Source organism: Eleginops maclovinus, chromosome 9 (genome assembly GCF_036324505.1).
Source record: "Eleginops maclovinus isolate JMC-PN-2008 ecotype Puerto Natales chromosome 9, JC_Emac_rtc_rv5, whole genome shotgun sequence".
Lineage (NCBI taxonomy): Eukaryota > Metazoa > Chordata > Actinopteri > Perciformes > Eleginopidae > Eleginops > Eleginops maclovinus.
In genome coordinates, this window is record NC_086357.1 from 19,996,874 (window position 1) to 20,022,208 (window position 25,335).

The 25,335-nt window shown below is 40.5% G+C and overlaps 2 protein-coding genes across 2 annotated transcripts in view; one reads left to right on the plus strand and one right to left on the minus strand.

Annotated features, from left to right (window-relative positions):
- Window positions 1-13,677, minus strand: part of usp24 (ubiquitin specific peptidase 24) — a 29,652-nt gene extending 15,975 nt beyond the window's left edge. The window contains 26 exon segments of the mRNA XM_063890902.1: window positions 493-603; window positions 735-801; window positions 963-1,078; window positions 1,176-1,229; window positions 1,513-1,653; window positions 1,782-1,858; window positions 1,967-2,078; window positions 2,533-2,664; window positions 2,868-3,017; window positions 3,515-3,622; window positions 4,265-4,357; window positions 5,462-5,623; window positions 5,714-5,809; window positions 5,910-6,017; window positions 6,267-6,370; window positions 6,588-6,702; window positions 6,799-6,957; window positions 7,085-7,159; window positions 7,486-7,551; window positions 8,632-8,697; window positions 8,797-8,832; window positions 9,159-9,284; window positions 9,613-9,756; window positions 9,866-9,933; window positions 10,167-10,335; window positions 13,283-13,677. Coding sequence (XP_063746972.1) covers window positions 493-603; window positions 735-801; window positions 963-1,078; window positions 1,176-1,229; window positions 1,513-1,653; window positions 1,782-1,858; window positions 1,967-2,078; window positions 2,533-2,664; window positions 2,868-3,017; window positions 3,515-3,622; window positions 4,265-4,357; window positions 5,462-5,623; window positions 5,714-5,809; window positions 5,910-6,017; window positions 6,267-6,370; window positions 6,588-6,702; window positions 6,799-6,957; window positions 7,085-7,159; window positions 7,486-7,551; window positions 8,632-8,697; window positions 8,797-8,832; window positions 9,159-9,284; window positions 9,613-9,756; window positions 9,866-9,933; window positions 10,167-10,335; window positions 13,283-13,561 — 2,934 coding nt within the window. The 5' untranslated portion in view covers window positions 13,562-13,677.
- A 1,136-nt stretch (window positions 13,678-14,813) lies between these two features.
- Window positions 14,814-17,412, plus strand: bloc1s2 (biogenesis of lysosomal organelles complex-1, subunit 2). The gene is made up of 5 exons (XM_063890514.1): window positions 14,814-15,020; window positions 15,246-15,362; window positions 15,704-15,823; window positions 15,935-16,039; window positions 16,568-17,412. Exons 1-5 carry the CDS (start codon window positions 14,855-14,857, stop codon window positions 16,597-16,599), a joined length of 540 nt encoding a protein of 179 aa, XP_063746584.1. The 5' UTR covers window positions 14,814-14,854; the 3' UTR covers window positions 16,600-17,412.
- Window positions 17,413-25,335: the final 7,923 nt, after the last annotated feature.

The following is a 25,335-nucleotide window of genomic DNA, read 5'->3' on the forward strand; positions in this document are numbered from 1 at the left end:
TCGAACTTTAAAGATCAACATTTGCATAATCTGCAGCAATCTGTAGTGTTTTCCTGTACGGCTGCAGATAAAGATTAGGCTAGAATAATATTATTAGTATAATACTATTTGTAGAATGAGATTTCAGTGGCGTCTGCGTGTGACTGTTTCCGATTTGTATAATCCAAACATTCCCACTCACTTTAATCCTTCTGGCTTTTTAAAAACATTTTCCCAGTTAAAGGGAGGCAAGCTCCAGTCTAGCAGCAATCTAACAGTACCATAAATTACATTTCTTGAACTGCACATTTATTTATGTTGACTTTGATCTATTAAATTAATATTAAATTATTGAATTTTTATGTAATTGAAGATTTTGTTGTTTTAGGATGATGTTAAAAACAACCGATGAGAGACATGTGAAGCTTTGTTCAAAAACATCTAGATCGTTTTGAATTGTAGAAAGACAAACAAGACTTCAGTACAGCCCTACTAGACAAAGTTGTACAATACCTCTAAGGTGAAAGTGTCTTTGGTTGACTCGTAGGTGATGTGAAGAGTGACAGGGTGTCCATTGAACGAGGCCCCGTGAGGTAGAATAGTGCGAGGAACTGAGTACAAATCCTACAGAAACACAGAACATGCACACACAATAATTATTTGTCATTATGTCTCATATATACCCAACATAATAAGCCTCAACACAATAGACCCTTTAATAATGAAACCCTTAAAGTGAATAAGACACTGCCTACCTCTATCGTGATGACGTAGCGTTCAGCCAGTAGCAGCAGTCTTTCGATTATCACCAGCTTAGTGGATCTACAGATAAATATAAACAGAACCATTTCAACATGAAAACACATTTATTAGAAGTCAAGTATACTTTTACTCTCTGTAACAAATAGGAGCAATCGCACACAACTGGTTTAGTTAAGTAAAAGGTTAAGTAACTATGCTCTTACCCAAACCCCCCTCTGTACCTGGATGGTGATTGTACAGATGTGGCCACTGTCGGCATGGCAGTGGCCGTCAGCATCTTGGTCGCCCTGGTAACAGCATGTGTCAAAGTAGGCCCTCCAAGGGCCGAGCTCGCAGCCTGAGGAAGAGGGGAACAGAAATGAGCTGTCAGGTGTTGATTACTGTGAAAGGGCACAATCACTCCGAGCAGTAATCAACATTTTCCCGCTTCTCACCTCCAGTCGCTTGTAACAATCAGCAATGAACTTCTTGTGCAAAGACACAGAATCCTGTGAGGAAGAAAAAGTTATTATTAAAAGTGCTTTCAGGTTTTAAAAAAGGAAGACGAACCAATTCAAAATTGTGTTAACACCGGAACACCGGAACTCACTACATCCCAGAAAATACTCCTATGAATCACTAAGTTTAAAGCTTAATAATGTCCTATCATGGCTAGCAGAAGAAGCAGCATCTTAAAATACACTGTTATTCTCAGGTAGAGTGAAGCACATGAGAGGATTACGACAAGAGTGAGTGAGCCTCAGGAGTATATACGCTCGCACATATACTGACCTTCTTCATTTTGGGATTGAGGTTGGTGTAGCTATATGTGATAATTAGCTGGATTGCTTCATTGGCTATTTCTTCATCAGGGGTTTCCATGGCGATGCGCCAGATAAAATCCATCCCTGCCAGGTCAAGACGCTCCACACACTGAAATCAGACCACATGACACTTTAAATATACATTTTAATCAAGACGCGTTATACCTCTATACATATTGTCGGTGCATTTCAGCAAAAATAGGTATGCATGAAAAAACGAAACGTGTGAGGACTGACCAGCTGAGTTCCCTGGCGTTTGAGGCGATGGTCACACAGATTCACGTTCTCAAAGAAGGTCTTGAACAGATTAAAACCTGGGATAAACAGAAAACATGTTAACTGCTGTGTCACACACTTATTCATGAACTACTCCTGAAAGGCTTTAATGCTGTCGACAGTGCGTCTCTTCCAGTCCCTCTCACCGTTCATGGTGATCTCATACGGCTCCAGCTTTAAGATCTTCTCCTTGAAGAGCTGCTGCTGAACATCACTCTCGAGGTCATGCTGTCCTTTGGTGAACCACTCGAAACACATCTGCACCCATCCAATCATTATGTCCAAGGTTACACTTTCTTTTCATTTTTAGTTGGAATGTAAAACTTAACAATGAAAATACCCGATTTCACACTGGGACAGAGGTGGGCGCTGAAGGTCAGTGCAACAAATTAAATCAGTCGTATAAAGAAAAGAATTTAACAAGACTTGACTTCCCATCTGTACACGGTGCCATCTCTAACCGTGGCTAATGTGCTTTGCTTGAAAGATTTTCAAGCAAAATGTACAGCAAACACTGAAAACACCCAAAAGTTTTATCAATGAATTTGAATGTACATTTCTGCACCTGCCTTGATTACTGATCCAAAAATAAAGCAGCGAACGGAGCAAACATCAAATATTTGCAGTGCCTTTGTTCCTCTAGAGCATTCATCTAGGGAAAACTGGTTGCTAACCAAAGACAAGGATTTCATTTGCATAACTGTGTTCATACCTCACGGTCGAGTTCACAGACGTCCGGCCCCGACACCAGGCACTCCCAGAGCTCCTTGGCCCTGTTCCACACCAGGTAGAGGCTGGCCTCCTGAAGGAAGAATGCCAGGAAGCGCAGGTGGCTGTCCAGATACTAAACAGAGATTCAGAGAGAAGCATGTCATCCTGACCCTCAGACACGCACTGTCAACATACTCCGTTCTGCTCCAGTATGATTACTTCCTGTGTATTCAACAGCATCAATAAAATGCCACTGGAAATAAAATGTAGCCTATTACAAATACCTGGCTCATGAAATTAATATTAACAAAAGGGAAAAATAGGACTTGGACAAACCTCCTGGTAGGTGTATCGTCCGTCCACCAGAGTGGAGCCTGAGAGGCCGCTATTTCCCGCCGCGGTCACAGCCAGCCGATGGCAGCACACGAGGGACCCTGTGATCAGTTTGACGATCTCAAAGTTCTTCTTCAAGTCTTGAATGATGCTCTGTGGGGGAAGGCAGGGGAAAGTTAGCAATTGAAGCATTGCCTCAACTATACAATCATTTTAAGATGCATTTGTTTGACCCTCCAAAACTTTATCCATAATGTTGACATATAAAATGCTGAGCAGCATCTTTCTTCTCTTGTTAGGTTTATCTTTTAGATTCGAGTGCATAGGATAGATTGTGTGATCCTAACATTTCTAATAACTTCAGATTGTTGTCCAAAAGTCGAAATATTTGTTTCCAAAAATTATAACATGTACTTATCTAATAAAATAGAAATGGTTTGCACTCCTGCTTGCTTCACATTAAAGGAGGCATGCAGCTGCATCAACAGGGCTGTGAAGTAGCAATCTAAAGGGACCTTAAATTACATTTATATAACCACAAAATGTTTTACCCATTTCATTTTAGGGTGATGTCATAAAAGACAAGTTAAAAAACGTAAAAAGAAGCACTGAAGTTAAAAACAAGCTTTGTTGGCAGGTTCTTGTGTTACCTTGTCCTGTTTCTGATAGGTCTGCTTGATGAAAGAACGGGTGATCTCGTGCAGCTGACGGAGAGCAGGAACAACCCACACTGCCTGAGGAGTGCTCTGCTGAGACGCCTGTTAAAAACACACACACAAAGACAATGATATCCAGGCAGTGTGGCAGTAAAGCAGAGTGAGCACACAAACATGTGCAAATCAGATTTTGTAATGGGATTGCTTTTTCATCACCCACTGTTTGTGTAGTTGTGTAAACCATGAAGAACCGAACCAGAGCCAGGGATGTAAAACATTGGACGAGACTTTGCCTGTTTAAATATGCTTAGGTTTAAATCATGTTCTTACAACTGCTTTTAAAGGCCAAATTAAATATCAAACATGTTCTGTTTTTATGTATCCAAGGCTCTGATTAGATTCTTCTTTGCATGAGTAAATATGCGGGCACTTCCACCAAAGCTGACCATTCATCCAGACGCTAAATCACTTTTTAAATCAGCCAGCTCTCCCCAGTGCAAGATCAACACCACTGTGTAATCATTAGTCAGTGCCAAGGCCCTCTTAGTGAGGCAAGCAGAAAAATAACACACACCTGGTCACACTACCTCCTGTTAAAAAAAAGTGTGCAATTATCAACCTGTGACCATTGAAACCCATTTGTGGTCAAGCCCTCCTCCACGATTGGTTTGCAGGCGTGAAGCAGCGAGATTTTCAAACAGATTGTTCAGTGGAATTTCAAATTGTAGGAGCTTCTTCTCTTACTTTGGCCAAAGAGTTAGCTTTCTTCTTGCTCCAAGTGCCGGAATGAAATAAGCTTTGAGTGTCGCTGCCTTTACAGTCATCCTGAATGTGTGTCTGGAAACATACATTTCATTTGAGGTGCACAGCACAAATGTCAACTAGTCCTTTCTCCAATATTTAAATTTTAAAATTGCACATTTATTCATATAAAAAGGACTTGATCATTTCACTCCCCAGAAATAAATGTAGCCTTTTTGGTAACAATCTACTTTAAGTTTGTCTAGTTGTGATTAATAAGAAATGTATGAACATTTTATAATTAATTTCTAACAACATATGTTCTTGTAATTCCCTATTAGGATATGTTGTTGAGAATTTTAAGATAGAGTTTTTATAAATGTACAGTTTACGTCTACAATTACACCTTCACCCCTAAAAACATAGTTTACATTATTAAATTATAAATGTATTTTATTATATGGTCATTTAATAACTACACACCAGCCTCCACTCAGTGTGCCAAGAGAAGCAGATTGACAAATACATTAATCAAGAATTTTGAATAAACGGTGTATAACAAGCTATAATGCAGAGTTAAGTACTGGTTATAATGACTTAATGGGTAGGGTTTTTCGACTGTTGAATAATCACTTTATCAGTAAAGTGAAGGTTCTCTTTTAAAGAACAGAGTTTAATCAAAATATAGGATGTTTTCTTGAATTATTGGAAATTGAAGTGGACTCAAGTAAAACACAGAGCTGATAATGGGTTGGTGAAATTGACCTCTGTAGTGTAACAGTGTTTCTGTGCATTCATTAGGAAATAAAACATTATTCTCATTATTATTCTAGAGTTGGCTTTTTTCCTCCATAGCTCACTGCAGCTCCAGGGACACTTGAGCAAGGTCAGATAAAAACAAGCTGAAGTTAAAGGTTATATGCAGCACTAACAAAGGCATGCTAACTTTGGAACAAAAGTGTCACAGCAGGCGGAAAAATGTAGGGGCCCCGATGCAGTCGTTTCCTTTTTGTCGAGCTGTATTTTTTAACTGCCCAAGGAACAGTGTTTTCCTATCCGTACGAATGTATTATAAACAACCAATATGTTTACTATATAAGAGCATCTCCTGTTTGACTTTGTGAAACACTAAACAGCAACAAACACTCGCCCACACATCCACAGAGACAATGCTAGGCATCTGTAGCACATCTGTCTCACCTTCTTAATGTCCTCAATACATTTAATGATGTAATTGCGTTTCACGGTCTCCTTGACAGCGTAGGCGTCGCTCAGGATCCCCAGGTGCTCCTCCAACGCCTGCTGAACGAGACTGGTAGGCAGGGTTGGGAGGTGAGCCAACTCCCACAGCACCTCCAGCACCTAAACACACACACAATGCTTCAGACTTTAGTAATGAACTCTAACATACTGTGGATTGTCTTATCCATGGTGACGGATATACCAACCCACCTTTCCAGTGGTGGTTTCAGAGCGAGCCTCTCTCCCGATCCTCCCGATCAGACTGAGCAGCTTCTGCCTCACACGGTCACTCTCAACCTCCCAGCTCTGAAACACATGCAAACAGATTATAAACACTATACAGAGACGAACAAACAACTCTCATTGAGCCAAGTTAGTCACAAAATGTCACAGGGACGGCACTGACCTTCTGTATGAGGGCGAAGAGGTGGGTGAGTTGATCAAAGCTGAACTTCACAGCAGCAGCGGCGATGATTGTATGAATGTTTTCTATCACAGTTGATGACTGGCCCGCCTGAGATGATTACACAACGATCAATAAGTATCAAAAGCAAGACATTTCTTACAAAAATATGTGTTTAGAAATGATATAAACACACACAGTATCAAATGTGTTTTTTAATGAACATAATTATGCCAACAGTTCAGTTTAATATTTAGCGATTGCACAAAGAAAACTGGTCCAACAGGATTAATGAAAATAATAAAATACACACCCAAGACAGTGTTATTACTGTAAGGATGTGTGTGCTCTGGTGCTGACCTGGATTTTCCAGATCTTGGAGAGTTCGTCCAGGGACAGTTTACTCCCCAGCAGCTCAATGATTCCCTTTATTCTCTCACAGTACTGAGCCTGGTCGATGTTACCTGGGGCATAAAGATATTTAATGACCACTGAACTCTAACATACTGTGGATTGTCTTATCCATGTTTGACCACTGTCAAACAAAGGCCAGACGCTTGATCATCTTTAGGAAGCCTGTCTTGCTTTTAAGTGGTTACAAAGTTCAATTGCTGTTTAAAGGTTTTGCAAAGCACTTTGTGACACACTTCAATTTGAACATCTTGTGATGGATATTCTTACCCTCCAGCGCTATTGATAGGACTGAGTTCTCTACCAGCCAGTCCAAAAGTTTATCTGTGTCAATTGCGTTTTTCACCGTCTTAGACACTGTACTCTCCTCTATCAACTTTGTCACCTGAGAGGATAAAAGTGCAATTTCAGATCAAAACCGATAAAAAAAACCTCACAAGAGTCTCGTTTGGAATTGAGTTTACTTCCTATGAGTGCTGACCTCTTTGAGGGAGTTCATCTTGGTAGAGAAGTGGGGGGTTTTGAGCATGCGCAGCAGCGTGTCCAGACGCAGGTCGTCCACCACAGTAACCAGCTCCCTCTGGAACCGCATACACAGCAGCTTGATGGCCGACAGCAGATCGGGGATGCTCACCAGACGCTACGGTTGAGGAACAAATGAGGAACAAGGTATTACTAAGGAGGAAACAGCTTTTTCAGTCCCGATACCTTTTCTCTTTAGACTTGGGGGTTTACATCGTAAGAGGGGACTAAATAAAAAACACTACCTTGTCTTTTAGGTCCTTTTCCTCCAGGTTCTGCACGTAGGTGATCATCTTATGGATGACTGGATCCAGCATGGGCTAGAAAAAAACAATATGAAACTGTGTTTGCAACTGAAGCAACCATAAGATGACATCATATAACATTTTTTAAATGAGTAGGAGGGATTTATAAATATAACTGAGAACAACAAGCTTACACAGAATTTAAAGTACCAACATGTGAATAACAGTAAAAGGAGGAATAAGAAATAATGTAGCAGCAGTTGAGCTAATTAAAAAGGGCATTTAATGAAGCAATACTCACATCCAGTGTGTGTGTGTGTGTGTGTGTGTGTGTGTGTGTGTGTGTGTGTGTGTGTGTGTGTGTGTGTGTGTGTGTGTGTGTGTGTGTGTGTGTCTCTCACCTGGACGAGACTAGAGTTTAGGTATTCTGCACCGACTCCCAGAGGCTGGACCAGAGCTGACACACACTGTGTAATCAGAGGGAAGGAGAATAACTCAACATGACACACACTAAAAAGGAGACCAGTGATCATTACCAGCTGAGTGTGACAAACTATAATAAGAATTATTCATTCAATCTTTTTTTTGGGGAGTGTCGACATTTATCTTCCTGCAGAGTTGTGAGAGGGATGGATTTATGGGTTTCACATTTGATGGCTTCTTATGAAGACATACACAACTACAGCAGTGTATCCCGCGTCTCCAATCTAGATGTTAAGGCATGAGGTCATATTAAACTGATACTGTGTGTGCACCAGTGAGTGAGCGTAAACAGATGTGTGGTTGAGTTTCTAATACCAGAGCCCAGCTGTCAGTTGTCATTCATTGCTAAATCACAGGAGCTTAATGAATGGTTCCCGTTTCTCTTTTTTCTGGCAATCATCCATTTCTGCTTCTGAGCTCTCCTTCCTCCTCTATTCACCCAGTGACCCCCCCCCCCACTCCTGCACTTGACTTCCTGCTCAAAGCAGACAAATGAATGACTCAGCCCTGGGAGACAGTATAGGAGGGGAGCACTCCCCCCATTATCTTTTCTCCTTTCACTTTAACGGTCTCTCTCTCCTGTTCCTCGGGGTATGTGAGGTATCTGACAGCTTACACACTCTACTGAACTCCCACTGCAACTGAAGAGTGGTCTTTTCCTTTTTAATATGCTAATGGCCCGGGCGAATGTGTGCACGTGTGCGAATGTGTGCGTCTGAATCAATGGCTTTGCACTGCGGTGGTTCCGGCCAGGTTCCCAGAAGGAAGCATCAGTACAAGGATGCCTCAGAACACATAACACAACAGAGCATTTTGAGCATCGCACAGCGGGGGGATGAGAGGGTGTGTTTGTGTGTAAGTGACTATTGGTGGGAAGGGGAAAGAGAGAGACATTCAGTACCCTGCAGCTGAGAGCAGTGGTGGTAAACATGGTGACCTTTCGCCTGCAAAGCCTGTCGCAAAGTCTACCATCCCCGGGGTCGGAACTATCTCGTTACTCTTAAAATATGCCAGTCGATTTGTCAGGACGGCAAAAAGATCTAAGTAAGGATGGTTACTCTTACCGCAATCTCAATTTCATCTGTGTTGAGCTTAGCCTGGATGGCTGTGAATCCTCCCAACTCCCCAAACTTGGAAAAAGAAAAAGAGAGGAAGGACACTTATGATGCAAAACTGTTGCAATAATAGGATATGTATATGGAAACAATATCTGGTTTCAAGTAACTCACTCGATTCACCAAATCAACCAGCCAACCATGAGGCTCCTGAAACAGATAGGTTTGTTTTTAGTGGATTTAATCAGCAATGATACTGCAAATTACTGTGACACACATATTTCTGACAGCTGTTGTGTGTCCGTCACACATATTCTGCTGATCTCCTGGGGCTCAGTTACACAACAACGGGGATGAAGAACTTGTTTGTCCGCCCCTGAATGACTATGAACACTAAACAAAGGCTAATAAGCGAGTGTTTATATAAATACTAGACAGCTTTAAGTACTTGCAAGTGCATCTGGATCAATTGGCACATATACTCTAATAGGACTCAAGAGTACAGGAAGAATCCGGACACACAAGTTGCCTCTTACTTTCTGATAGCTGTTGCTGGGAGACACAGCAAACATGTTGGCCTCTTCTCCAAAAACTTCAGCCCAGTTCCTCTGACAGACCTTCATCCGGTTCTTAAAATGGTACTCATTATCAGGGTTGAAGGCCTGGACACAGCAACAAAGAAACAGGACACGCATACATTACATTTCAATGTCTGATTTTAAAGAGGCAATGAAATGAAGCAGTTCATGTTAGAAGTGGTTCAATACATTTGACAAACGGACACGATTTAGATTGAATCGTCACAACGTAGGCCAACACAGAATGAAAGCACATTTCCTTAATTGAACATCCACCACAAAAATCAACCAAAAGTGTTTGTTTTCTAAATGTTTATGGGTCATTTATTTACATTTGTATATACAATGAATACAAAATGAATGTAGAAAGGTATTAAAAAGGCACATATTAGGAGAGTGAGAGAGAACATACCATAGTCAGGACTCCCATCAGGTTAACAGGAACGGGGTCCTGCTTCACCCTCTCTGCTACCAGCTCCACCAGCAACATCAGCATGTTGTAGATTCCCTCGTGAATCTCCGTGCCCCATTTGTGTACGGCACTGCTTGTCAGCAACTGGTGAGGGTGAACAGGAAAGACAGAAGGGAGAAAAGTCAGGACCATGCATGTAAATCACTACGAGTACTTCACAGTCACTTAGATCTCTGGTCTCTGAGTTGCTCACCTTTTTGAAGGCCTCCGGCATGCATCGGTCTATAAACCGCTTGCAGTTCTCATCAGCGTCAGCAAGACCTGACCGTAAAGGAAATGTTGGATTTACATTTTTATCCCATCATGGTATAAAAAAAAGGGCTGTTACGAAGGAGACAGATTGAGGTATGTAACGCAAGTGTCCAAAAAAACAACATGTGAAAAACACCAAACAGTCCCAAAACACACCACCCACATAAACACGTACATGGAGGGAATTTATCTTAAAGCAGACCTTCAAAGAAATCTTTCATGCCACACAAACTTGTTCTTACCGTGTCGGGCGAGGCAGGTGGACGCAATAAGACACTTGCCCAGGGACTCCTCTCTCTTGTAAGGTATGGACCAGTGGTCGGTAAAGACTCGACTCTCCAGCTCGTACAGGTTGGTGGTGGGGAACTCCATGCTGCCCCCAGAGCAGTTCCCGTTCTCATCATTGCTCCTCTGTAAACACACAGACATGGCATAATTACAACCTAATGCAATGGGTGACTTTATTTCACACGTACAAACCCAGCTGGACAATGTTATAGGACGCTGCAGCTGTCCTCTGCACGAGGTTAATACAAATGGCCTCTGGCAATGATAAAGTCAGATGGGATAACGGTTGATTATTTTCCTCCCTTTGGGAGAAGAGCGATAGCAGTCATTGGAAAATGTCCTTTCCTCAACGATCTGCCCTTTGTCCCTGCATCTTTTTCTCCCTCTATTTCAAAGCATTTAAAACTAATCCAGTCAGGGGCTCGTTTTCAAATGTTTTACCAGACAGGGAGTGATCGTTACAGTGGAATATAATCACAGTGCCATATAAAATGACACTGTCTTGTTGGCAGTGTGGTGCTGCCCACAATTCATATTTTCTGCTGACACATCTCAACAGGTTATGAAAGCAAGTCTAAATTCAACTCTGTTTTGCATTTATGATTCCCAATGCTAAGTACAGGATAATATTGCTATGAGAACAGTACATGGACCCTGGCAGTAAAGTCTATCACTCTATGCCGTGAGAACAAACAAAAGTGTTTGAATTATTTATACCATAAAGTTGTTTACATATTCATGGAGCCATCTGAATATTCCTGATTATATCAAAGAACTACATGCTCTGAATCAAAGTGTTACCCAGTGGAACATGATAGAACACATGTGTTACACTAAAGCATGTCATCATTGAAAATTAGCCAAGCACAAATGTTTGCACTGATATTGTGCAAAGAATTCACAGAAGAGTAATCTGGCAGACTTTCACCCAAAAAAAATCTTTAACTATGACTAAGCTGTGGGATCCAGCCCTCACTACCTCATGAATGACCACAATTATTACAACTAATTTTTCCATTTAGCCTGTGGTAACTGTGTTCCAGTTGACACGACAAAGGTCAAGTCTGATCACTTTTTAATTACTCTCCCTGTCAGCATATCCCATAGTCAATGTGTTTTGTGCTTACTGATACATATAAAAAGGGGCTGTACTGATATTTAAAAGAAAAGAAGAGAAAAGGAAGAAGAAGGAAAAAGAAGCATCATATTTCATACCTCTTTCGTAGGAAAATTAGAAATGACAGATAGATGGAAGCGGGGAAGGAAAGAGAGCAAGAGACTAACTGTTTGTTTTTTTTTAAAGGAGGATAACTCACTGAATGGTCAGAATCCGATCCTTTGATTTAAATAACAATGATAGCATAAGAGAAGAGCCTTCCTCTCACAAATAATCATTAACCAGGAGAACTAACGTGCATGCAGAAACGAGAATAAGCTGCTAAATGTAATAAACTTCTCAGTGTTTCAGGACCTACGGGAAATATTAGAGCTCTAAGGCACAGAACACGTCTGTTGTTGTGCAGGACGATGAGGTATCTCAGCGCAACTCTGTTACTATGCACACTGCAACCCTCCTGGGTCCCTGAGCTAAACTGCAATGTGTTTGTGTGTAGGGAGACTGCAGGGCTATATTTAGGAGCAGAAGGCCATAGATCTATGACATGCCTCTTTAGCACAAATACAGCAAACAGAGGAAGTGAATAAAGGAAATAAAGAAATTGCATTCAAGTACCTTATTCCCTAAAAAGCATGTTTTACTATAACATGAGTGGAGGAAACTTCAATGACTCTTGCTTATGACAAATAAGAGTTCTGTTTTTGTTTTGTACAAAGATTTGAAGATGAAAAGTAGTACACTTTGGGCTAAGTAGGTTTGCAACAACTCCATTATTCAAATATATACAAAATAAGGCTTAGTATCTACAGTAACCTACAGGTTTGAGCGATTTCCTGCAGCTGGAAGTGCCAATTGTTGTTCAAACTACACTTACTATAGCAGTCTTCATCAGAGTGTGACAGCAGTGAAAGACTTAGAGGAGAAAGAAAGGTAGTGAGCAATTTATGCTGACCCATAATCACTGCATCTCAAACAGCCATTAAAGGAATACAACAAGTGGTTGGAAGGTCTGAATCAATAATCTGCCAGGTCAAATGATTTGTGAGTTTCTAAGAGCTGTTGACAGGACCTGCAGGATTTTAAGAGATCTAGGAGAGCAACAGGCTGAAAGTCAAGGAGTGGAACGCAAACATCATCGAGTTTCTCAAGGTGCCAGTCAAAGCAATCTTGACATGTCTTGTGTAGAAAGGCCAATGCAGTTCACTGTTACAACATTACATCAAACACAGCATACTCGGACCACATGATACGAACTGGAGGTAAATCACTGACAGAACCACTGGCTGTCTTAAAATAACCCAGTGAAACAAACGATGTAGACAGCTGATAAATCAAAATGACCACGGATGCTTAACAGATTTTAGTCAGATAGGAGTGGACTGCAATTTCGGTAGGATCTGAGCACTAGTGACGCTGTCAGGCAACCTGAAAGCTAACGTTGGCTAACCTTTCAAAATTAGACCTAAATGACACAGCCTTACTGTCTTCAGGCTGACTTATAGGACCGACAACCCACTACCAGAGTACTGCCAGTGAAAATCTGTGATTGCAATCCTCCAGAGTGATGCATTTGTGCTGCTGCTGCACCTGGTCCAGCTACTGGCGCGTTCAACTCTCAACCAACGTTAGCTAGCCGGCTACAAGCTAGCTCCGTTAGCTTGTAAATTTAGAATAAACGCAGCGATTTAGGTTAGGTCCATAATTTCAGTAGCAAAGCAACATATTTACAGACAATTCCCCAGTCACCATGAAACACTGACAAGCCCTGAACGGTAGGACGGGAGCGTATTTCAGCTCCTGCTCTTGACAGCTCACGTTGGCTACATGTAGCATTGAAGCTAAGTTTAGCTAGTTAAATGGGCGAGTCCACTGTTTCCCAGTAAGTTGAAACTAACCATGTTCTCCGCCTTCGTGCACTCAGTTGAAGCTTTGTGAAACTCTAGTTGCTCTTACCTCGCTATCCACAACATCGTGGTATGCGGGTGGGGGATCAAACCCTCCCGTCCCAGTCCGCCCGCTGCTTTCCCCGTCCCCAGTCGAGCCCACGCCGGGGGCAGGCCCGCTCTCCATCGGCTCATATCCATACCCGAGTCCGGGGCTTTCGTTTGTCAGGAGCGCCACTGCCTCGTTGATGTCGTTCTTTGCTAACCGGAGCGCTTTCCGTATCACGTCGGGGTCTGGGAAACCCATGCAGAGGAGCGTGGTGATGTGCTGCTCCTCTTCGGTCTCCATTTTTGTGTTGTCTCCCGTCTCTCAGACTAATAGTAAAGGGGTGTTCGGCACAGCCATGTAGCTGTGCACGCCGCCATGTTTACAGTCCACTGATGCTAGCCTGTCACGATCGAGCTTCCCCCACAACAGCGCCGCCGACACAGGTGTTGTGTTGAGTTCTGCATGCCAAGAACTGCATGCTTCTCGCGGGAGCGCGCACAGGGAAAAGTTGTGCAAACATATTGTGATTTTTAAGAATATGTATTAAGGTATTTTTGTACTATTGTGTGTCCTAATCATGTAGGGAGGCCAATTTCGCCTGGAAAGAAAAGTAAATAAATAATTCTATATTAAGCATAGGCATAATACAAAAATAAAAGTTAAAGCAACAAATATTATAAATAATAATTATAAAAGCAAAATGTAACTCCAAATGTGAAACAATGTTCCATCATTTTACCTTCATATATTAATGTTTTTTTTGTAAGTGTGATCTGAACCTTTAATCATTCTTTTTCACTGGCCGACTGCTATAATGATGCATGCATTTGAGAAATGTATTTCCTAAAATTAACACTTTCATGAAAAATGTGCCTAGAATGTATTCTACTTGAACCATATATGATATAAGAGCTGGTTTGGAAGAGCTAATTCTCCTGCCAAGTAAAATATATCCTGTCCTTACAGATTATGTGTGTATCACAGTGATTTGAATGGGGAAACGGTGCAAAAAGTTATCTCAGTTTAAACGAAATATACTTTCGAAAGAAATGAATTTTTAAAAGTTTGTATTTTATTTTGTATTTGTAAATAAATACATGTATTAAATAGTTTACAGTCATTTACATTAAATTAGTTATGGAGTTATCCTGAGATTTCCATTCCCAACGACTGCTTCAATTTTGTGCATATTGTAATAAAGTACTCGTAACTTCAAAGTTACATTGAAAAGCCTTTGGAATGAATTTACACTCAAATGTAATTCCTTATTTTGCATTGAGACTTGAATGACTGGAAAAAGGTTGTATTATTAAATGGAGCCTCGACACATGCATTAATTCCTGGTCCTTAACCTTGGACATGTTTACTTTTTCCTTGCTTCTTGTTTACACTGGGTAATTGAATACACATTGAATGGCGGGTTATACCAGCAACATTAGTAAAACATAGTATTAAATATTAATTAACCACACATGCCTCACATTCCAACCTCATCAGGGCGTGGCAATGCGCGCGAGTAGGGGTCGGGTTATGGTGGCGGGCGGATGTCACGTGAGCCTCAGCTCATGTGACACAAGTCAATACAGGAACAAAATGGCTGCAACGGGGGACGACGCCGCAGCAATGGACAGCATCTCCCGGGCTCCAGCGGCACAGTTAGCGGCTCTGAACGCGGCTGCAAGCGCCAGCAGTCAGGCAGACGCCCCTGAGGATGTAGCAGAAATTCCGGCTGTTGCTCCCAAAAAGACCAGCACAAACAGTGAGTGATGTTTCCTTGCAGTTTCCGTAGCTTGCTAATGCTAAAGTAGCATACAGTTATCATATTATCTTTCTTTTCGGTGATGGTTTCATTGAAAGCATCATTGTCAATCCATTTACTGTGGTATTTTCTCTGATATTTGGCTTTATTTAATTGTTGACAGAGTTATTGTTGATGTATTTGCATGCTGTGTTGTATTTATCCTGATGTGATGCCTGTGTTCAGGTGATGGTGGTGTGGAGACAGCAGAGGAGGCTGTGGAGCCTGCAGAGCCTGATATCAATGAGTTATGCGCTGACATGTTTGAAAAGATGGCAATCGTCCTGCAAGGAGAACTAACTGGTATTTTAACCTTTTGCTCTTTTTTTTACACACAGGCAAAACTATAATGTGGCCATAGCAGTGATTTTCTGAAGATAATATGTACTTTTATTGTGCTTTTGCAATGGTGCTTCAGACAGCTGCAATCCCCAAATCATCATTATTGTTGTTTATAGCACAATGACATGTGCTATAAATAGGATGGAGAAGTGTTCCATCATATAAATATCATATAGTAATATTCCACAGCTGTAATGTGCTTCAAAATGCACAATGAAGTGCTGAAATTGATTTAGGAAACCTGTGTAACGTATATTTACTCAGTGTTCTTTTCTCTCATGCATATGTTTTTACCTTTCTAGGAACTTGTGAAGATTACCGTCTGTTGGAAAACATGAATAAGCTTACCAGTTTGAAGTACATGGAAATGAAGGACATTAGCATCAACATCAGCCGTAACCTGCAGGATCTCAACAACAAATGTGAGTGTCATACATTTAAACTGCTCAACAACTAAAACAAATTTGTAATTTTATTCCTGCATTTTTATCTAGTTCATAAACTTATATTTCTGGTATGTATGTTTTCTTTAGATGCCAGTTTACAGCCCTACTTAGACCAGATTAATCAGATTGAGGAGCAAGTGTCTTCACTTGAACAGGCTGCATACAAACTGGACGCGTACTCCAAGAAACTGGGTAAGACTTTAATGTAAAGTACAATGTGAATGTACGATATGTTTATTCCAGGAATATAGAGTAAGACCAATTTAATTAAAACAATGGGAATGCATCAATAAATGTTGTAAATTAATACTTCACAGTTTAGTAACATTTTTCCTGACTTGGTCAAATCAACAGTATATGTGAAACTCCATAATATGCTTCATTTACTTCCCTATGTTTGGTAAATGTCTCTGTTTTATTTTTAAATGAGAGCAGAGCCCCCAGCATGACAGCAGAAATAGAATAGCTTCCTTTTTATTTGCTGGCTATTTAGTCTGGTATGTGTAGACAAGACCAATAATAGTACAACTGCTCCCATCAGCTCATTTTGCAAAACATTATGAAGTCCACCAGCAGATGGTGCTATGATACCAAAGTCAAACCCTAAAGTAAATATTTTAGCCTACAAGACAGTCAGCCAATACCTGACAGTGTCGCATTTGGACATGAACAGCCATTAGCTAAACAGTGATCACATCCCGTCTTTTGTTGTCTTTACAGAGGCCAGGTTCAAAAAGTTGGAGAAGCGATGAGGGGGAAAAGAGGCAAACTTTTGAGTTATGATGCCTTCTCACCTTCCTTGACCCTGCCTCGCCTTCTTCTCTCCCTGCAAGTGGAGTCAGGAGCTGCGGGGAGGATGTGAACTGAGACTGAAACAACAAACAGTCAGAGCCACTTTGACACCTAGAAAGGACCCAGGAAGAAGCAGCTCAAGGCACATGAATTAGTACCAAAGTGCTTGGCTTAGATTTAACTCCAGTATTGATTTTGGCAGCAGTTAAAACAGCCAAGATGAACAAGAGTGTGTGTTGGTCAGCCACATTTTTTTGCAGAAACACTGTATGTTGAATAAATCGGCCTAATTACTAGCATATTTTGACTGAATGGGGGAATCATAATATACTGTGTACTAACACAAGTAACCAAGCACATTGACAGAGGTTTGTATGACTAATGTAAATACACTATTGTTGTATGTAGATACATGATGAAGCATGGTCACAGGTTTTTCATTTAAAGTTCCAGCCTTTCTATTTTGATCCTTTAAGAATGACATATTTACACTTAGTAATATTATCCCAACATGTACATTGAAATATTTGTTTTAAAATATTTTCTTGTCCACAGGGTGGATACTACCAGAAACTGGTCTAAAAGAGTCTGCTATAAAAATGATTACTGTTTGGAAACCAGCTGGAAATGAAACCATCTCGGTTAGCAAGTGTAAAATGTGCACTTAAAAAATAAAAGGTATATGATAAATAATTATTGTATCATGTCTATTGGGACATTTTGAAACTGACAACTGGAGTTTTTGTTTTGTTTAATAAACCATGTGCATATCATTGCGTGTCTGTTTCATTAAAATACAGCGACTACTGACAGCAGATGGCAGACCTGCACCATCAAATGTTTAATAGTGAATGTATCAAATATGATATAACTCTGGAGAAACAGATTCACTGCTGAGGGACATTTGAGGTTCAGTCTTATCAGAAGAAAAACTATTGGAAGGGTTAGACCAACAGAGGGAAACAGATGACATATACTGGACAATTCAAAGGAAAGGGTTTATGGTAGACTAAAGGTGTATGTGATGGTCTCTGCGTCCTTTGTTTCCTCCTTTATATTAGCTGTGCCAGAGCAAAACCCAGAGCTCCTTTTGCCACGGGTAACAAATTATCTAAACTGATAGGACCTCCATCCTGATTTGTGTGTGTGTGTGTATATGCACGTGTGCAATACCTAATCTAAACCAGGTCTCTGCCATTAGTCCAGTTGAGGCCCCGGCACAGAGGGAGCTCATTATTCATACTGTAACTTTATTTACTGTTGCACTGTGATCCTTCCATCTCTCTCTTTCCCTGCCTTTTTTCCACGGCCCTGGGGCATGCACTCAGCTCTCTTCCCAAAGGCTCTCAGATCAGGTCCATTAAATTATTTTTGGGGTTGTTTTCTGAGAGCTGCATGTGAGTGCCAGGAGGCAGTCAAGCGTAGAAGAGAAGGTATTAGAGGTAAACCTTTTTCAAATTATTCAGATTGAGAAGAATTGCAAAACTATATTTTACTGTAGCAATATAGTTGGGGTGTTGAAACCTATATATTGTGTAGAAAATGTGAATACATGCTTTTCAGACCAGGTGGAAGTAATATAAAGATACAATTATTGGTTTAGGGAATAGATTTAAAGTCAGGCCAATATTCCTGGTATAAATCAGCTGGTTAATCAAACTGTGATGCCAAGAAGAAATGGGATTGTCAGGTTGTCATCACATTTTACACCACACAATATACTCTACAGTTAAAGAGTTATAAGAATCATTTCAAAAGAAGGTGTCGTTATCCCAGGGTGTAGCTTTTTCGGTAAAAATAGCAGAGAGACAAACAGAATAAATAAACACCCTTAATGACGCAATTACTTGGGTTGACGTATTCATTAATCTATACAGGAACAATCGTCCTTGCGACAGTGTTTCTTCATCTTCTTTTCCATATATTTCCAGCCGAGACTTAATAAGGAAAGTGTTACCATGTGCCACCATGGAGACTCAACGCAGAGGCATCGTCCAACAACCACATGTATGTTGAATACAAGAGAGCCGATGTGTAATAATTTCCTGGTATTGATAACTGAAAATGTGTGTTGTGATTATCTGCTTGTGCATGTGTGTTTATATATACTGTGTCCATGCAGTCTGTGTAGTTTCATGTAGGATGAAATGTGTATCTTAGTAGTGAAGGGAACCTGTGTGGTCAAAAGGGTTACCTTGTTTTTTGGGAAAGAAACTGCATCCCTTAGAGTACATTGGTAGATCTTAAGATTAACAGATCATATTTGATTTCTTCTTGGTATATCCTTCCTGAAGTTCTACTGAACCTTACTTTAAAGACAAGATGCCGGGAAGTCATTGCAACCAGCTCAAAACAAGTCGAGCACAATTCCTCATGACATGTCATTTTTGTTTCTTATTGGTTAGACAAACAACATACAACAGGTTTTACTTATTAAATCACCTTTAAATTAAGCTAATTGTTGCCCTTCCCTTTACCGTCTCATTGCTAAGCTAACTGTCTTCAGGCTGCAGCTACAGAAATGAAAGCTGGATCAACTTCTTATCTATATAACTTGTCAAGATACAGTATCGACAAAGCATTACTGAAAATGCCAATCTATACCTGTAATGATTGCTTGCAGACATAAAAAGTAAACTTTCTGTGCTATTCTGTACCTCCCTTGTTACTTATACTTATGTGATACTGAAGTGAAGGAGTATTCCTTCAAGAATATTTTTGAACAGAGCTGCAGACTCTTTATCTACTACCTGCATTATCACGTTGCTTCATCCTCAGTAATGTAACATGATCCCGCTTGACCCTATATAAATTCAGATTAGGATATTTCTGCTGCACCCAGTGACCAAAAAGCATTTTTTGTTGATTAGTGCCATAAGAACTGAAAATTAGCTTTTTCCCCCCTCCCTTTTACTTTTCTGATCCCTATCCACATTGTAAATGCTGATTCCCAGGGTCGAAATACACCACAAACGGCAGGGGACTTAGTGCAGACAATGACCCCCTTGCAAATATGCCCTAAAAAATCTTGCAAACCGCATCCGGTTTTCAGCATCTACTACTGTACACATACAAAGAAGAACGGCTAAACAATGCACAGCTTAACAAGTGTCACATTCAATGCCAGCTTAAATATCAGTTACATAGGAATCAGTCTGATTGAATTACATACAATGTGGCTAACTTATAGATATAATCAACTTTAAATACAGATTAAGCATAATGGACCAAATAGGCCTAACCCAACAAAGAAAGGATTCCAATTCAGATCTTTTGAAATGATACAGATTCGATTTGATTTGATCTGACAAACCTCAGGAGATTTCCATAAATGTGACTGAGAGAGTATCAAACATACTGTATGTCCGTCATAAGCTTCGGCAAAGGAGCTGTTTTCTCCATAAGTCCGAAGTGGAGACTGGGCCAGTTAACGATAACAGGGCAGCATGCCACACCACAGTGTTGTGTAACTGACAAGCAAGCACGAAGCTTGGGGAATTTTCTGTGTTCATGAATGAGAGCGGACAAGGACACTCAAAAAGTAATTTTCAAACCACATTTGTTCTGTTTTCATGTTTTGTTCAAAGTTAGTATTTCACTTAATTGGGCAATGTCAACAAATGTAATTGTATTGTGAAATCTCTTTTATCCTTTTGTCTTTCCCTCACTTTCTCTCTCTCTCTCACACACACACACACACACACACACACACACACACACACACACACACACACACACACACACACACACACACACACACACACACACACACACACACACACACACACACACACACACACACACACATAATGGGATAAAAAGGCCTCTATAACTGCACATTTTAATACCCTCTTATGTCCCTGTAAAGCAGTGACACTATAAAGACAGCCAAATGGACTGAGTAAATGAACAAGACCTTCATGTTTACATCATTTTCAAAGCAGCAAATAACTCTGGGAGGTATTTCAGTGCAAATATAAGCCACATGTGAGATCTGAGTGACTGAGTCAAACTTCAAATACTTTCTAAGAGAATGGCATGAAAAGCCACATGAGGTCAGCGTTTGGCACCACAATCATTCACTTCACATTGCTGCTCACACCGTCTTCATGGACTGCGTGCTGGGGATGCAAGAACACGCACAAAACCTACATGTCACATCCGCCCTCTTTGAAACTCGAATCCTAAAGTTGGCGTCTGTCAGGTAAGTAGTCTTTGAAACACCAACTCAGGAGGAATGCAATCCCTATTGATTACACTCAAATTTCCACACCGTCTCTCCATTATTACAAATCTAAAATGAGACCAGATGGGATTTGGGCACACAACCATAGGTGCAGCATTATTTTGGATGTGAGACAGGGCCCAGCTGTTCTCAGCAGGTAGGAGAGTCTCTGGCCCCGGCCTCAGATCCAGCACTGCTCCTAGGGTTGAAAAGTGTATCCTTTCTCTGCAGGAAGTCGTAACCAGCAACACCTGAGAACTGTCCTGTGTAATCCTTGTTAGAATGTGATATTAGTTTAGTCCTTGTGTGTCTCCCTGTGTGCATCTGTTGTTTGTGTTCCCCTTTTGACTTGGGCCTTGCTTTAATGTGAAGTCCTGCACCATGTCTAAATGGACACAGCATCTCTTAGACAGCCCATTAAACTCACACTCAGACTCTTTGGCACCAGAGACACCAGGATCTGTCCCTGCAAATGTATGTGTATCAGACACAGAGACATTGACCACAACTGTGAAGATAAGTTGTTCTGAACACTCAGTAATGCTTTAAAACACAGTCACACTCAAGAAAACACAATTTGAATGTCTGCATTATATCACTTTTGCTGCACTAATCAAAGTTTTATATATTCATAGTATTAGAGTGATAGGTGTCGCTCAGTGTTGTTGACCAACAGAAAATGAAAGCTCGCCCAACGTGTTTGACAAATTTCCCCTTAATGTCTACAGAATCTTTTAGTGTCTTTCAGCCCATGTTTCGGGTTTAATGGCGCCCAACTTTCCTGGTTAGAGCATTTTTTTTTCAATTTTCTAAAAAGCTCTGTTAATCCATGATTTCTGTTCTATATAGCAGTATTCTCATTTTAATTTCCTTTTGATAACATTTTTGAAGTATTAAAAAAGCTATGTATAGCAGCCATTACTTCGCTTTTTTGATTGGCATATCTAAGCCCAGCGTGTTAGAGCAATGTAGGGGATTTCTGGCAAAAACAGTGGCTTTTTTATCAGGACTAAAATGTCAGTAGTTCATAATTTCATTTTTTCTCCAAAAGGGCTTTTGTTATTCATGTGTGCATGCTTGTGTTTTCATTTAGCATGTGAGCATGAGCTCATCCAAGTGAGCAATAAGTGTCCAGAAGCCATGAAAGGGCAGGGTTGACTCATCTAAGTAAGAAGTCCCCAAAGGCCCAAAACGAGACATGCATTTAGAACCAGAAAATTACTCAAACAACACAAACCCATCTTAGCTTGGACCTCAGTAATAAAACATGCAAATAATTTCCTTTTGGTCAGCTACAACATAAAAAGTTCTTCTTTCTTTAGGAAACGCTTCATAGTTTTACCTTCTTTTTTACTCAGAGACATTGAATACATGCTCGCTTAAAATGCTTGATATTGCATCTAGGCACATCTGGACTTTGATATTCAGATTTCATTTTCAGAACTTTTGTACTATATTTGGATTGCTCTTAAATTACAGATGCAGAAATAGAAAATGCTGCGTCCTTTTGAAATTATTTTAGCAGAATTCACGATCAACCCCTTTGATAAGGTGTGCCTCAGGGTTCCTTTATCAGCCCGTCCAATTCTCTGCGTTTATGCTCCCCCAAAGCAACACAAACACATGTTTTACTAACATTGTTATGCTGTTGATATGGATTTATACCTATACCTTTCTACCTTAATATAGACACACAATTCCCATTGATTCAACATTTTAGTCAACATTTTATGTTTATTGGCTTGGATAACTGGATGAATCAGAGTGTATTTGGCATGCTTTCTCAAAATGTTTTAAGATTTTCTGCTTTATATTTAGATTACATTTTTAAACATGTGTGTCTCATTGAATCCCAGACAACTGAGGATAACTTCAAAATGTTGAGCTTTATGTTAACTGTGTGCATGTGAGCTGTGTGTGAGAAAACTTCCAACAGAACATTAAATTAGACATGCTTTCATTTCCCTCTGCTAATAGACAACATGAGAAGGGCAGGCTGAAAAAAAGCCATGGTACAAACCGTTCAAAAATACAGAGACTCTAGGAGAGGCCTTAAAAATAAATCTTAGATTGTATAATTGAATCAATTGTCTTAATCTTTGTTTAAACCATCTGAACAAAACCATCTGGAGCTGCTGTGCTCTCTCTCTTTCTTAACTGGTCCTACTCTATGTGAATGGGCTTTGGCCAGTTGTCCAAACTAAGCGCACTAGGGCGGGGGCAGCAGGCTGCAATAACATTTGCCATAATGTCTCAGATAACATAAACATAACTGCACCTGGCTCAGCTGGGCTACCTGGTCAGTTCTGCTGTGTGTGTTAGCCTGTGGTCTTTAAGCTGGTGGTGCTACAGTCATCCAGAGCTCAGATCATGATGGGGTCAGGCTAAGTCTGCCAAAAATATCAGGTGATTCTTTTGTCTCTTTTTGGGCTCCAACAACAACTTTCTCAATGTATTTTTAATGATATGGAAACTTACTTCACATTGAACGGCCATCATCATCATGTACCAGTGGGGGTATTGGGTTCACATGACCAAAGAAAACAAACATGCAGTCTTCCTGTGTGTGAGTCACTGTCCTTCTGAGTGTGAACCAGCATTTGCGTCATTCTGACTTTGAATCTAGATGAGCTGGTGAGATGTCAATTTAAATGTCAGAAACTCTATACAAATGGGCCAAAGTTGGATGAGCGTTCCTACGAAAGCCACGTATTAATAAGTCATCAATCTGCTCAGCCATCTGACAGATGATACCATTCTATAACCCTGACCCTATGCCCTGAGTCCTACCCCCCACAAGCAAAGAGCAGATACCCAGCTGCTTGACCACACCTTAGATCTACATTGTATCCTCTTAGGCTTAACTATATTGGCTGTCCCAACTGCCTTGATGGATAGTTTCTCCTGAATGCCATGGCCTGCCCAGTATTCCAGCCATTAGCCGTGATTATCTAGTGCGACTTGTCTTTCAAATAGCCCCTAGCAATATTGAAGTATTTTCATACCGTTCTTTGTGGTCCGAGGACTCTGAGAAGGCTCAACTGTGTTCGAGCTTCCCAGAAGAAACAGTCATTAAAGCCCCCTTATCCTCAAACAATGGGTGGGGTAAATAACTTACATCATCAGGCACAAGGCTTGACTGAATATGTCAAAAGGCACAGACATTACCAAGCAACCAGTGTGATGTGATTGTGTGTCTGAATTTCAAAGTAAGCTGAGTTCTTTTGTCTATTGAGTGATAAAAAGTGAGGATCCCTACTTCTCTCTCTTGTCTTACGCCCTCCCTACCTTACTTAAACCCTCATTATCCTATTAAAGCAGAGTCTACTGTTACATAGAGGAAATGTACATATTGAATTAGGACCAGTGTGGCCTTTCATGTGGGTCAATAAGTAAATGCTGTTAGCTCTGCATTACTTAAATTCATGTGTCATGCATGTGAGGGAGTTACATCAGCTACACATTTCCCCCAGAAGCTATATTGCCTTTTGCAAATCCAATAAGACTGAATCTCCTTATTTACTGTTCAGACTGGAGCTCAGCTTACCCTGATAACCTCAAGCTACCCTGTTGACGATGACGGTCAGAACATTGTGTACGACCAACCATCATTTGTTCTGCTTTGAGTTGAAATAGAAAAAAGGCCTCAGCCTTACATCTACTGTCACAATAAGGACAAATAATATCTTACTCAAGTAGCCTCAAGCGTCAAGAGGAGAGAGAAAAAAAAGAGGGGAGGAATGATTGATGGCTTAACCCCCCCTGGTTTTGAGATTCATACTCTGTAACAGATCTAACGTACACCAGATGTGAGAGGTGTGTGTTTTTATGTGTGCATGCATGAGAGAAAGAGACTGGCCTCAACCATCCTGTACAGGTCAAGCATCAGTTTCACAAGTATTGATAAAATCAGTAGTCGTCTCAAACAATTGACAGTGCTGAGGGCCTATTGAACTAGAGGGTGTGTATGGCTTAATGTGAATTAAAACACTGAAACTTTGTAGGTTATATGTTCAACAGCAGCATCTGCAAAGAAATGATTGCAGATAGTTGTTTCTATTCTCTGCCATTATCATTGCCCAGAGCTATGTTTGGATACAAAGGAAGTGGGTTGGTTGTTTGTTATACACTTCCCGTAAACACAACAGTTTTTCATTTGAAGTGAAACATGTTGAATGTGCATCACACATGAGCAACCAGACCACAACCAAATGTATTATAATTATTTCAATGTTAATATCTAGCTAAATTAACCCAGCAACGACACATTTTAGGCTAGTCTGCTGAGAGGGAATTTGGGTCCCTTCATGTTGTATGCCCGTTTATCATAGGTTTATATCAGGTTCAGGACCGATTATCCAAACATCCCTTTATAAAACACAGTGGATTTTGTGTGGTTTCTGCTGAAGGAAAGAGAACGTGGATACAGTACATCCTTATGATTCTAATATAATCAAATAAGTAGGGAGAC